The 15,461-nt window shown below is 44.4% G+C and overlaps 1 protein-coding gene across 9 annotated transcripts in view; it reads right to left on the bottom strand.

The window, feature by feature from the left end:
- LOC147101722 (disabled homolog 2-interacting protein-like) overlaps positions 1 to 15,461 on the bottom strand; it is an 824,147-nt gene that overhangs the window by 71,492 nt on the left and 737,194 nt on the right. For all 9 annotated transcript variants that reach the window (XM_085965569.1, XM_085965573.1, XM_085965570.1 and 6 more), the window contains one exon: positions 11,178 to 11,732. In XM_085965569.1, the coding sequence (XP_085821695.1) occupies positions 11,178 to 11,732 (555 nt within the window). The remainder of the gene's footprint in view (positions 1 to 11,177; positions 11,733 to 15,461) is intronic.

The following is a 15,461-nucleotide window of genomic DNA, read 5'->3' as shown; positions in this document are numbered from 1 at the left end:
ATGCGATGCTCTTATTGTCAAACAGCCTGTCAACGCTAAACTGTCAAGGCTCATACATGAATAATAGCCGTTTGGGTGAGGGACTGCAGGGTAGCTGAACTTGTAGAACTGCACCCCAGCCAAAGTTAACATCTGCAGGATAGGAGGGGATAAAAACAGAATTCAAAGCTCAGCTAAAAGTCCCCAAAGATCAGCAAGCCTGTTGCTAGCTCCAGGTCAAAAAGAATCACTACAGGGTACTACATTTAGTTAAATGCAAAACACAAGAATAGAAATTGTCCACGCAAAGTCTTGCTAAATACCAGCATCGGTCAGAGACAGGGCTACAACACTCTAATCCCCAGCACCGGTCAGAGATGGACGGTGGTCGAGCTGGCGGGCGGTTGTGGTGGATCTGGCACGGCGACTGTGGGCGGTCGGCCCCGTTTTGGCGGTTGAGCGATTTCGACTGGGCGGTCCAGGTCTAAGTGTGCCGGCTTCAGCCGGTCAACCGATATGTGGTCCGGTTTGCCCCCGATATCGACCGAAAAGGTTTTGTCTCCCGGCTCTATGACGTGGAAGGGACCAGTGTAAGGAGGTTTGAGCGGGTCCCGGTGAGCGTCGTGGCGGATAAACATGTACTCGGCGCTTTTCAGCTCAGTTGGGACGCGGGAGCTCTGTAAGCCGTGATGTGACGTAGGCACTGGAGCGAAACGTCTGGCCGCTTCCTGGTGGCGGACGAGTTGCTGGGATGCGGACCAGGGCTCTGCTGGAGACGGGAGGAAATCCCCTGGTACTCGTAGTGGCTGGCCATATACGAGTTCCGCCGAGGATGATTGTAAATGTTCTTTGGGCGCCGTACGAAGACCCAAAAGGACCCAGGGAAGTCTGTCCACCCATCCTGCGCCTTGAAGACTGGCCTGCAGAGCGGCTTTGAGCGACCTGTGGAGTTGCTCGCACAGGCCGTTCGCCTGTGGATGATAGGCGGTGGTTCGATGTAGTTTGGTGCCGAGCCCCTGAGCCACAGCGTTCCAGAGCTCAGAGGAAAACTGCGGTCCACGATCAGAAGAGATGTCCGCCGGTACCCCGAAACGAGCAACCCAAGAGGAGATGAAAGCTCTGGCCACGTCTGCCGAAGTGGTGGAAACCAAAGGAACTGCCTCTGGCCATCTAGTGGTGCGGTCTACCATTGTGAGGATGTGTGTAAAACCTTGAGAAGGTGGAAGCGACCCCACGAGGTCCACATTCACGTGGTCGAATCTGCGCTCCGGAACAGCGAAGGTGGCCAATGGAGCTTTTACATGATGCTGTACCTTGGCCTTTTGGCAGACCACGCAGGTGTTGGCCCAGTCGTGGACATCCAGGTGCATACCCTTCCAGACAAATTTTGACGATATCAGCCTTTGAGAGGCCCTCATGCCAGGGTGTGACAACCCATGTATGGCGTCGAACACTTTCCGGCGGCAGGCGACTGGAATGATAGGGCGGGGAACTCCCATGGAGACGTCGCAAAGTAGCGTGGTACCTGCGGCATGGAATTTGACGTCGGCCGCTTGGAAGCTAGAGGGACTGGTCCTTTATGCTTGGACCTCTGGGTCCGAGGCTTGATCTGCAGCCATGAGGGCATAGTCGATTCCAAGTTGGACTGCGTGCACAGTCGCGCGGGAGAGGCAATCCGCTACCAGGTTGTCTTTGCCGGACACATGCTGAATGTCCGTGGTGAATTCTGAAATGAACGTCAGGTGACGTTGTTGCCGAGCTGACCGCGGTCTTGGCCATAGCGTACGTTAGTGGCTTGTGGTCCACATAAGTCGTGAACGGACGTCCCTCTAGTAAGAACCGTAAATGGCGGATGGCTAGAAAAAGGGCCAGCAACTCCCGGTCGAAAGTGCTGTACTTTCTTTCGTTGCGCCGTAATTGACGGCTGAAAAACGCCAGCGGTTGCCACGTCCCATTCACCCACTGTTCCTGCACTGCGCCGATTGCGTAATCCGACGCGTCGGTGGTAAGGGCAATGGTGGCGCCTGGAAGCGGGTGCGCCAGCATGGTTGCATTGGCCAAGGCGCCTTTGGTGTCGACGAACGCCTGGTCCATCTCGGCCGTCCAGCTGATCGGATCCTTACCGGACTTGGCCTTGAGGGCCTCGTACAAGGGCCGCATAAGCAGAGCCGCCTTAGGGACGAATCGGTTATAAAAATTGACCATCCCGAGGAACTCCTGTTGGGCCTTGACGGTCTGCGGGCGCGGGAAAGATGTAACCGCCTCGACCTTCGTCTGTAAGGGGATTGCGCCGTCTGATGTAATGCGGTGGCCCAAGAAATCAATCCGCTGCAGGCCGAACTGGCACTTGGCCGGGTTAATAATCAAACCGCGTTGACTGAGGCGTGTGAAGAGGGTGCGCAAATGGCAGAAGTGCTCCTCTTTGCTAGGGCTGGCGATGAGGATGTCGTCGAGGTAGACGAAGAGGAATTTTAGGTCCCAAAGCATGGAGTCCATCAAGTGCTGGAAAGCCTGTGCAGCATTCTTCAAGCCAAACGGCATCCGCAGAAACTCGAACAGGCCGAATGGGGTGACGACTGCGGTTTTCAGGACGTCTTGCGGGTGCACGGGGACCTGGTGGTAACCACGGATGAGGTCGACTTTTGGAAAAAAAAGGTATTTCCCGCCAAATGGGCCGAGAAACCTTGGATATGCGGGATCGGGTACCGATCAGGAGTAATGGCATCCTTCAGGCGTCGGTAGTCGCCGCATGGCTGCCATCCGCCGCTGGGTTTCGGAACAATGTGGAGAGGCGAAGACCAGGGACTATTTGACCGGCGAATAATCCTCAGCCGCTCCATCGTGTCGAACTCCGCTTTCGCAGCCGCGAGCTTGCCGGGTTCGAGTCGTCGGGCCCGTGCGTAAACCGGGGGACCGGTGGTGGTGATGTGATGTTCCACACCATGTTTTGTAGCCGAGGAGGAGAAAGTGGGCCTGGTCAGATCGGGGAACTCTCCGAGGAGCCGAGTGACGTCGTCTGGAGGTGGGAACGCACAGAAGACAGTGCGCGGCATGGCGTTACCGCGGTGGCACGGGATGGAGTGGAACGTGGCCGGATTGATCAACCGGCGGTGCCTGACATTGACCAGGAGGCCATTGGCGCACAAAAGATCCGCCCCAAGGATGGCCTGCGTGACTTTGGCCGTGATGAATTCCCAGTGGAAAAGCTGGCCGCCGAAACACACCTGGACCCGTCGCCTTCCGAAGGTCCGAACGGCCGCGCCGTTAGCCGCCGCGAGGGCGGGGCCGTGGCCCCCAGCTAGTATATCGAGATTTGACGCAGGTAGGATGCTACACTGCGCCCCGGTGTCGCAAAGGAAACGTCAACCAGATAGGGAGTCGGCGATGAAAAGGAGCTTCCCTGAATCTCCGATGGCCATCGCAGCCGCGGGGCGCTCGTTAGACATGGTCCTCCTTCGCCATGGTGGCTGTAGATGTTTTTTTTGTGTGCGAAAAACTGCAGGGAGGGCGGCAGCATCTTGCTTTCGCGCCAAAATGGGAGTGGTAAAAGCACAACCCCGCTGATTGAGGAGCTGGAGCAGCGTCTGTGGGGGATGGGCGCCTCGTGGCTGCGCAGTGCTGTTGAGTCACCGCGAAAATCTTGTCCGCTTCGGCAGCAAGCTCCGCGCAGTCTGTGACTTCGGACCTGGCTAGGGCAGCCTGAACTTGCTCCGGGAGTAGGCTGAGGAATAGCTCCCTGAAGAGGAAGCATTCCGGCTCGGACCCGAGGAGCGTGAGCATCTGGCTCATGAGCTCGGACGGCTTGGAGTCCCCGAGGCCGGGCATAGTGAGCAGCCAGCGGGCGCGCTCCGACTTCGTGAGCCCGAAAACTGGCAGCAACCGCGCCTTTAAGGTGTCATACTTGCGATCAGTAGGTGGACTACCGAGTAGGCTGACGATCCGCGAGGCTGTGGCGCTGTCGAGGGCGGAGACCACGTAATAATAACGGGTCTGATCCGCAACGATGTTCCTGATGGCGAACTGGGCTTCAGCCTGGATGAACCACGCGGCTAGTTGTTGCTCCCAGAACTGCGGTAGCTTTAAGGTAACGGCGTTCGTTTCCATGCTGATTATCTTCTGCGAAAACCGTTCACAAAAGTCGGGGTCACCAATGTAGGAATGTCTAGTTCCTATCCAAAGACTGAGGTCCACTCAGGCGCTTAAACAAAACGAAGTTTAATGGAAACTAACAGGTTTAAACAAGTAACTGCAGGAGGACATCGAGTGTAGGTCTATTCAGTTCGGAGGCTCCACGAGGACTGCTCGTTAGTCCCGTGGTTGACGTCATGACGTTCTTCCCGCCAGTGGGGGATCACGTGATGTATGGCGTGACGTCATCGCGTTTACCCGCGCTGTTAAAGTAATCACGCTCTGTACAAGTAAACAGTATAAATAAAGATACAGACTCAGGCTGTAGCTAACATGTTGTTAAAGGGAAGTTTATACAAACGATCGGAGTCCTTTAGTGGCTCCGCTACAACATTTACATTGAAGAGTTTCTCCATTTTTTGTGCGTGATAAAATAATGGAAATATTCCAGATATCAGGAATAGAATTTACAATAAGGACAGACCTGTTACTGAGGACACTAGGGAACTGCAAAAGCTGCTTTTGTCAAGGTCAAGATGAAGCAGGAAAGTGCTAATATCTTATCTGTGTACACAATATGCATGGGAAGATGCTGGGAAAATGACAGGAAAAAAAAAGCATCTCAACTTCACCATGGTAATCACTTTCTTTTTATAAATGAAAACTCGTTCCTTACATTTTTCAAAATTTTCTCGGATATTTACAAGTGTGTCTGCTCCAATATCAGTGAGAACAGAGAAGCTGGTTTTATTTAAATTATTGTTTCTCAAATTTTTATTGGGCAATTGGATTGCAGCATGTACGTAGTTACAGCTACTCATACTTGCACACCTATTCTTCAAGAGGAATTCTGGATGAATTGGGCTCGGTTATCTTGAGATAAAACAAACGGTACCTAATATTTTCTCTGAGATGAAATACCTATTTGCAGCACAGTGGAAAGAAATGGATGAATTTTTCACACATAGGGGAGAAGATGCAAGAATTAGACCATGCTCGCATTTCAACTAATAAAACCAAGCAGTAGCAATGGGGAGTAGCATTTAAAAGGGAATGTTCCTAACAGGGTGTTGTTTACATTGCTAGTCTTTGAAATTCCGAATGGAAATGACTTACTTTGCACTAGCTGACATGGAGGAGAACAAGCCCGATGTTCTTTTCAAACGTGCCATTCCATTTCTACTTGTACTACTATTGAAAAAACTGTGACAGACTTCCTGCCTGGTATCATGTCACCGCTCTGAACACCTTAGACTGTTCTAAATTGTTGCAGCACCATAATAACACACCTCCATACACTTCCTAATAGGACAACAATGCTCCACTAACCTCTAGGCTATAAGGAATAGACCCTACAGCAATTTAAAAAACCTCACATTAGGTGGTGTAACAGCAGAACGCAGTTGCCATAATGAGGACATATGCCTCATCTAATTGTCCCTCATGGTTGCCAACAGCACAAAAGGTCGAGATAATTTGTTGCTGCAGCAGCTAAGGGCAAGCCCAGAGCTTTCTCATAGCTGAATGCATACATTCAAACAGCCTTGTTCAGCAGATGATGGCTAGTGCTGCCTCTACAGTCTCTGGGAGTAAAAGTTCCACAGGCAGAAGGGACTGGCCAGACAGTTCAGTGCAGACAGTTTGTACTCACACAGAATTCTGAGGTACAGCTATAGCAGCTCTTGGATTTCTGGTGTAAGTAAGGAGGCCTGGCTGAACAGCTGGAAACTGTTATGGAGTTGTACATTTCACAGCGTTTTACAGAACTGACCTGCGCGTGAAATTTTTCGGTAAGAAAACTTGGAATGAGAAAAGGCTATTCGGCACATAAAACCCACTCCTTCCACAGTCAATGTATGAGTACGTCAACCCTCCAGTCCCCATTCACCCAACATCTCTATACTCTCTTACTAACACCATGTGATTCACCTAAGCTGCTGTAATACATTTTGTTTAAAAGTCATTCTCTGTTGAAAGTCTGACTTAACCAAGAGAAAGTAATAGACTTTCGATCAGAAAAAGCTGCCGTTCATATCTACAAATCAAAAACAAGTTGCACATGCAAGACATTTTGTGATGATGAGGTGCTTTTATAATGCAAGTGTTATTGTAAAGGTACCAGAAATGAGGAGCATTTCATAGAAGATTTAGGGAATGGGTTGTTACTAGCCCAAATCTGCAAAAACAGCCTTCAGAGAAGCTGTTGACTAATGATCAACATGCAGCTGTTGCCTTTACTGGCATCAGAAATAAGTCAGGTCATACAGAATAGTTAACACCATTCCCTCAAAGACTCAATCACCTCCAGAGTAACTTTTATCACTTTAGGTAAAAGTGGATGAGAACATAATAAGCTCAAGAATGGGGAAAAAAAAGCTACTTGACTAAAAGATTAGTGCTGCAGGTAATCTTCAACAGCTTAATCACTCAAACCCTATCCTATCACTGTCTGGCCTTAGACCTACACTTATTCCCGTTCAGCTCCTTGTATACTCAAAACCAGCCATGCTCCTTTGTGAATAAGTGTACTCCACGCCACCATTTTACTCCTGAACAACTTTGAACAAGATGCTGATTTCCTGATTGAAATCGTTTCCACTTAAGATACTCTTGAATTTACTTCCATCTACTTTTTCCCATTTCTTTCATCATTTTAAGAACTTTAATCCTCTCTTCATTTTCTTTCTAACAAGATTGCATGTTGTACCTCACATAAAAGAACGTCTCAAGGATGTTGAGAGGGGACGAGAGAGATTGGGAAGGGGAGGGGGAATAAATGCATCATATAAGAGACAGCTTTTTTTTTTAAAGAGGCTTTTGAAGGAAGTGAGAGAAGTGGCAAGGTAGAGTGATTTAGGTAGATAATTCCAGGGTGGGCCAGCATGAGTCCAGGTTGACTGAAAGATCAGCCACCAATGCTGGGGAGGAGGAAGTGGGGAATAAAAGGAGTGGAAGATGTGTGCTGGGAAATATAATTGGAGGAGATCACTTAGGTAGGAAGATGGAGGGATTTCTAAACAAGGACAAGGATTTTGAGATCAAAGAGCCCTTGGAGCTTGCCATGGACAGGGGTAATAGGAGTACACAAACAGGCACACAAAAAGGACTTGAACTGTGAAGTTTGTGAAGGGTAGGCTGACATGGTGGGCATTTAAGAAGTCAATCCATGAGGTGACAAAAGCATAGATTAATATTTCAGCGACAAAGTGAGAAAGGCAGGGGGCTTTCTCACATATAAATGCAGTTTTACAAACTGGCTGGATGTGGGGTATAAAGGGCAGGTTGGTATCAATCTGATTACTTCCTCCAGTGTGAGTGGGCATCTGGGAACGGTGATGGAAGTGGTGCCAGAGAATTGTATGTGCTGGCAGAAACCAGAGGTTAGCTTTGGTTTTGTCTACATTGAGTTGGAATAAAATGTGACTGATCCAGGTTTTAACGTCAGAGATTCAGTCAGATAGAACTGTGTTAGCCTTGGAGTCAATGGTGGAGGTTGAGAGATAAAGTTGGTGTCATCATGAACATGTGAAAGCTGATAGATAATGTCACCAAGTGTTAGATGATAAATGAGAGAGGACTGAGGATCGAGCACTAGGCACATCAGTCATGGGAAAAGTGTTAGAGGAGATGAAGTGACTGCAGTGGGACAGACAGGAATGGAACCATGAATGCAGTACCATGAGATGGACCAGGTAGGAATGATGGTGGAGAAAAAAAACTGGTCAACCGTCCCAATATCAGCAGAGGGGTCAAGCAAGATAGAGGGCAATAAGTCATGGCTGAAGTCACACTTTCACAAGTGTGGCCTCAATACTATGGGTGGGTTGGAATCAGATTGGAAGGATTTGAATATGGAGTGATGGGAGAGGTGAGCGCAGAGTTGTGTAACGATATTGGCAAGGAAGGTCAGGTATTGCAGAAATACTGTACTACTTCTCTATGCTTGTAACATGCAGAAGACTGCCTAGGCATGAGAAATGCAACACCTAATTTAATGCAGATAACTTCCCTTTGATTAAAACGATTAGAATTGTGTATCTGTACATTTAGTAATTATCTTACCATATAGGATAATAGTGATTCACTTAAATACCAGTTATCTTAGTACAAACTGTAATTAGTCAACATATTTTCCCCAGTGCAGTTTAAGACAAAATTGCTTACCGCTATGGAAGATATATTATTTGAGTGATCACAGAGCAATTAGATCTACATCCAAGTAATAGGGGGAACAACCAATGACAACAAACACTCATTACTTCATATTTCCAAGAGACTGATAATAAATGGTCCATTGTTTCAGTTATTTTCTTTTAGAAATTTAAAATAATGAGCAGTGGTAATGCAGACAATCGAGCTGTTCTTCCTGTAATATGCTGGGGAATAAGGGGCTTTAAAGGTGATTAAAGCCAGGTTGTACATGCTCATTCTTCATCACCCCTCCCCACTGCCTCCATTAGATCTCCGGTTATATTACAGCCACTTGTTAACTGAATGATCATCAAACAGCATTATCTGCCTTGAAGTGGAAGAAAAGGAGACTAGCTGAATTATTGTATAACATATCAATCATAGCTCTTTGTTAAAATTAATAATGGTTTTAGAATGTTTTATAAACTTATTCAATTCTTCAGTGGCTATAACAATGCATGGTGAAATATCTCAGTGCAATGATCAGTCAGAGCTCTGGCTTGAATGAATGTCATACATTGCACCAATTATGCATTCCATTAAAAAACGGGCATTATAAAAAAGCATGAACTTGCATTTATATAGCACCTATCATACCCTCAAGACATCCCAAAGTGCTTCAGCGTCAATGACTTAATTATTTTTGAAGGGTAGACGTTGTTGTTATGTAGGCAAACAGGCAGTCAATTTGCATACAGCAAGGTCCCAGAAAGAGCAATGAGATAAATGACCAGTAAATCTGTTTTGAGTGGTGTTGGTTGAGGATGAATATTGGGAAAATTGTCTGCTCTTCTTTGAAGAAGTGCCATGGGATCTTTTACATCTACCCAAACAGGCAAGACGGCATTCCTAACAATGCAGCACTTCCTCAGTACTGTACTGAAGTGTCAGCCCAGATCATGTGCTCGTCTGCTTTCAGGTCATTGGCTGATTGGGGGTAACGGTGTCAGTTGATTGGTTGCATCATGTTTGGATGAGGTAAGCTTAAATGGACCAGATGGTCTTTCCCCATCTTTCCGTATGTTTGTATGTAGCACACTTGCACAAACACATGTGGGGCGACACACACACACGTGGGGCGACACACACACACACACACACACACACACACACACACGGATGCCGAGCAAAGGATCCTGGCAGCAGCTCAGCCACGGACTCAATGCACAAATGATGTGTATTGCAGAGACTGCTGAAAGATGTTAGAAGGGCTAGAACATCTGAATGTTTGGAAACTCACATGAAACCCAGGGACTCTGCTGCACTTGGTCTGGAACTCTGCAAATCATTGCTCAGTAAGAAGCCGTACAATGCAATAAACTCCTTCCCACCCCCCCACCACTTAAAATATTGCTATGACTAGTAGTAAAGCTTTAAAGCATTTTATCAGCAATATTAATGATTGCCAGCTAGCTGGGTGCCCCTAAACTTTGAAAAATACAAACTAATAAAGAGAATCGAGAAGAATCTTTTCAGAATAATAAAGTAAATTACTAACACAAGATACGTTATACTAGTTTCAATTTCCTCCATTGGAACTAGACCAAGCTTTTTTTTTTAAATTAACTTGTTCACCTTTGTAAAACTGTCCTCCATACTGCCGACCTGGAAATGACACCATTGCTGAGCAAATCATTTTCAATAGCACTATTAATAACTTTATTAAATGGAACCCATTTCACTTTACATTACTTAAAAATCCAGATAATATTACTATTATTAACGAGCGCAAATTAAAATCCAATGATATAATTGGTGGCTGATGGGATCTAATTCATTTTGTATTTGATCCGTCTTTGATTATTTTGTTCTTGCTGTTAGCTACCTGAAAATTATGTGCTCATCTGGCAGTTTCTAGGGATATAGTAAATATTCAAAACTACACCGAGTACAATGCAACCCAAATTTCTACTGATATCTGTAATGCTCATTATGAATCTGGGGGCTCCATTTTGGAAGCACTATGGACTGGAGCATCAATTAGCTCATTGTGTCCCCTCTCCCATTGCATTAGATCCCAGTAAAGTAAATATTATGGCCCGAAGCCGTGCTACAGGTGGTGAGGGAAGCCAATTCAAAGCAATAAAAAAACAGAACAGAACATGCGTAAAAAGGTTTACAGTCGTGACTAAGCAGCAATAATGTCACTGCATATATTCCCACACTGAGGGTAGACTACAAAGATTGATCGCCATTTCACCCAACCTTTCAACTGTTCAATCTGTAACAAAGTTAAGATGGCACGTTGATATTCTTCCAGTGCAACATCAGAGAAACTGCAGGAAGTTTTAAATGGGTGACATTTCTTTACCCAGGAGAGCAATGGCAATAGAAATATTACTGAACGGGGGTAAGGATGCTGTTTCAGGATTATTTAATCTATAGCAAGAGAGACAATTCAGTTCTCAAAGAGTGCAAATGTTTCTTGGGCCTATTTGAATTACTATTGAACTATAAAAATAAAATAAATGATTTTTCCTACATACACTGTTGCCCCCCAAATTCTAATCTTTTCAATTTCTATAATTTAAATCTTTTTCTTTATTCATATTCTATTTTCTTCTACTCTCTTCATGTGTCTTTAGATTTAAGCTTGCTAACCTTGGCAATTGCTTAAAAAATATCTATTTAGATATATTTCCTTCCAATCTAAATCTCAATTTGTGCATCCACTGGTCCATAAGACCACTATGGAGTATTTTCAGCTGAGCTTTTTAAAACTCTGGTTCTGGACCACAAACCAGTGGCATTTTTAAAAAATCCCTTTGTACTAAATATATTCATCTTGCATGAACTTTTTTGCTGAAACAGATGAATATGTTAAAGTGTGTGACATCAAATGCTGAAAAAGGGAAAATGTTTTTAACTTTGGTGCTTACCTTAGCCTTCCCGGTGCTTTGCAGAATGTGCACTAACGCACAAGCCATCTCCTCCTTACTCTTCACGCTCAGCACAGGCTCCAGCACTGAGCACAGCAGCATGTAGTTATTTGTAATGTACTCAGCAAACTCTTTGTAGAGCTCCATTGGAAGGATGCTCATGCTCTGGTAACGCGATTTGATTCTAATCATTGGACCTGCTGATTTGCCTTTGCTAGGATTGGGCACGCTCACAGGATACCACTTCTCCAGGAACTGTCGCCCTGTCACAGTAGCTATAGGGATGTTCACCAGACCCACATAGTTATTCTTATCTTTTTTTTTCTTTTTATCAGTCTCTTTGTACAAGTGCACTGTAATGTTTCTTACTGCGGGCAGGTTACTGAACTCAAAGTGCTCTCCCCAGAAAACATTGTCCGTTTTCAGCTTGCAGGTAGTCCGTGCATACAGTGTGTCATCGAGGCAGAGTTCACAGAAGTACTTTTTCTTGGCTGGCAGATCCTTGGCTTCAATAATCCACAGTTTGAGCAGATTCTCTACGCGTCTGCTGTTGTCCTAAGATGACACAAGAGAGGAACAATAACAATAACTCTGCTGGAACCTGTTCTTTGGTCTTTTGGCCACAATTATAATTTATTCATGGTTAGGATTCCTTCTTAGTAACGTTAAGGCGGACATAATTCCGGCGATCTCCTATCTATTGAATCATCATACTCTTCAATGATAATCAGTTTGGTAACAACAAAATAAATCCCATTTTTATTAACACAATTTACTTCCTGACATTACTCTTAATTACAAAAGAAAATGAACCATGCAGATTTTGCATTTCTTGATTAACCATCTGGTTAACTGGCATTAACTTACACATGACTGGACGAAGAGTATAATTTACCCTCAACAGAGAAAATAAAATGTACCTTTAATACTGCAATTTTTGTGCATTTTCTTCCCAATCCTCCAGGCTGCATACTTGCAGCTGGAAGGGCAGGTGGGTAACCAGCCCTGAACCTTCACTAGGGGGAACATGACAGCAGCCTGTAGTTGACCATTTCCCATCTATCAACGGGAGGTGCCTGAACTCTGCTTGGAGTCAGCACATTCTTAGGGCAGTGTAGTTAAAATCAGGAACTCAGGAATCAGACTTACATGCCCCAATGCTGTGTCTACCAAAACACATTTAGAGGTGGTGCATTAATGCAAGACTTTTTTTAAAATCAACTTAATATTTGCTCTCCAGATGTGGGCTGTCAAGGATATAGTTATTGCCCTTCCCTAAAATGAGTGGCTTGCTAAGCCACGTCAGAGGGCATAAAGAGTCACGCATGTAGACCAGGTAGGGTGGCTGGCTCCCTTCCCTAAAGAGCATTAGAGAACCAGTTGAATTTTTATGACATGGTCCTTTTTCCCCCCCCCCTAGTAACCCAAAAATGACCAGATTTATTCAATTTGATTTCACAACTTGTTGATGTGGGATTTGAACTCATGATCTCTGGGTCACTACTCCAGTACCATAACCACAGTATCACCATATTGTACTGTGGTACACCCAAGTAAAAAGCTGAATTTGACTTTTTGTTCTGTTAATTTTTGTTAACATTTGACTCACTGAATTTATTTTATTTAAGTCTGCAGACCAAAAATAAATGAAGGATGGAGCCAGCAAATCAAACAACTTAAAAAACCCGGGCTATGTTTAAGACCAATAGCCTCAGAATAATTGTTGGTGATACCAATGGACAAATGTTTAACATGACTGTATGATATTTCTCGATTCACTATTTTAACAAAAGAGTTAACCCATTTCCTGTGTTAAAGTGGAAACAGAGAAGTGTTATATCAACAAGTTAGGCACTCACCTGCCAATGCTGGCTAAAATAATTTCTAGACTAGTATCTCCAGGCACCACTTAATTCTATTTAGGTTTGTTGTCCTTGTACCCTCTTTGTGCAAAAAGCATTATTTTGATTCTCAGTAACATTCCTTGGGTTTCAGGACACCAGTGCTGGACCAGTCCCCTAGCATCAACCAGAATCAGATGCCAACTACAGACAGAGCCAATTAATCGTTGGACAGTTCGCAAAGAAAATGGACAAGGTAAGACAGTTTTTTTATTCTGCAAGTGCAGACCATGGCAGAAGAACCATGTATCTGTGTTATCGGTTGCACTTTTATAATATAAATGCACCTAAGATACCTACTGAAAGTGAAGTTAACTTACATGAAAATGCAAACTCTATGAGGTACAGAGTGGTGGGGGAACCTCTTCTGCATATATTGGAATATTGTGGAACCGCTACCCGCCATTTTACAATATGCACTAACACCCAATAGGGTTCCCTGTTTTTGGAATGTACACGAAAAATTACTCCTTATATTTAACTATCAGCTTGAACTGTTACCATGGTGAAATGTGGAAGATTAATTGGAAATTTACAGCATTTACCAATGTAATATAAAAAAAATTTAAATAAAAATTTATGGTTTGTTATCCAATACACAGACAAATCAAGCTCTCTCTTTCAGTATTTTACCAAATACAGCTCAGGATTATATGTTGAGAAAATACATTTCTCTCCACTACAACTCCTGATCCTGATTGCTATCCCATCGACATCAGGTCACCACAATCGCATTAACTGTCCAGCCTCACAAATGATAAATAGCCACTTGGGTGAGATACCAGAGGACAGTCACTATACATATAAAATCCTACAGGTCTGAAATCCAGAAATTATGCAGAACTTTTATCCGTTCAAGTGCAGCCTGGTTATGATTTTGCATTTTCTATACTAAATCAAAACTTGGTCATTTGCTAAGTCGGGACAAAGGCTGGATCGCTGGAATAGCGGTTAAAGCAGATAGTGCAGGATTAAAGACATATACAGAACAGTTTTATGGTGGTACTTAAAGTGAATTCTGACCTGCAGAGTGACAGAGACTGATCAGGGTATGGACTGCTAATGTCCGATGGAGAATGGCATCAGTTAAGAATGTGGGGCTGATGGGTGTCCCATGTTATTGGGAGGGGAGCTGAATTCTTCAATGTGCTCAAAACTCATTAGGGATGTCAAACAAATTTAAATTGGGGCCATCTCAAAATATTTTAAAACTATTTAAAAAGCGGTATTAAGCAATTAAAAATTATTTATTGGACACCACCATTGTAATAATGGACAGCAAAAATTCCATGATAGTTCTGTTCAAATTTACAGCCTGTTTCATCACTACATTTGGTTGTAAGGAAGCAAGAGGCTCTCACATTGGGGGAAAAAAAGCCCTGGAGGGTGGACATATTGATCCAATTACGTTGTACACTTTAACATGCTGTGCATCTGATTATGCTCTAAATGCCTTTACTTTCTGCTGCAGTCCAGGTTTGCTCTACGTGATGCGACCTCAGGAAATTATTCAAATTACGAAGCTGTTCTTTGGCAGCAGGCCTGTGTTTATTTAGAATCTGCCTTTCACAGCTTATGTCGGGCAAACCAGAGGGGATTTCAAATAAATAATAAGGCAACTCCTTCATTTTGAGTTTCACCATGGTTTTAAAAAAAAGTGACAAAAAATTGCAATGTGCAACCTAAATCATTTTTTGATAGAACTGTTGCCTCACAACTGCAAATGAAGTTTGTTTCAGGCAATGTAATAAGGCCATCATGGCCACACGCTCTGTTCTGTGTGTAGTGCAGTAAATAACGTGCATTATGTCGACATGCTGTGCAATATAATTGCCTTAGTGAGAGAAATGTTATACTGTGCATTTCCAAATGTTGACCAACTGCTCTGAATGAGCTTCTGACTGTCCACTTAGAAAAACAAGGCACGTGACCTGTTCCACGTTATCTGCATAGTGTTGCTTCATCAGTGCCACTGAACTGAATACAGGAAACTTCGCGATATCCGGCACCGACGGGACCGGCGTGATGCCGATCTATGAAAACTTCCGGACAGACCAGCGCTAATGTTGAAGGATACGGAGGTTTTCATCTCCGTATCTGACAACAAACACTGTTGCTTAGCAACAGCTTGTAAACAGTCGGCCCGTACCTTGGAAGCGTCTCCGTAGCTTAGCAACAGCTTCAGAGAGGCTTTCCAGAGACTGACTGTTTAAAAAAATGCTAGGAGAAGAAAAAAAACCTAGAAGAAAAAAAACCTAACAAAACGGCTGCTGATTTCTGCCGTTAGATCGAGGTTTCCGGACATACAACTTCCGGATAAACCAAAGTTTCCTGTACACTACTATGGTGATTAAAATGTGACCTGAAACTGCAAACGTAACAT

Source organism: Somniosus microcephalus, chromosome 23, assembly GCF_052327205.1.
Source record: "Somniosus microcephalus isolate GS21.2 chromosome 23, FLI_Smic_1.0, whole genome shotgun sequence".
NCBI classification, from domain to species: domain Eukaryota; kingdom Metazoa; phylum Chordata; class Chondrichthyes; order Squaliformes; family Somniosidae; genus Somniosus; species Somniosus microcephalus.
Note: the sequence above shows the minus strand (reverse complement) of the source record. Positions and strands in the feature narration are given on the sequence as shown.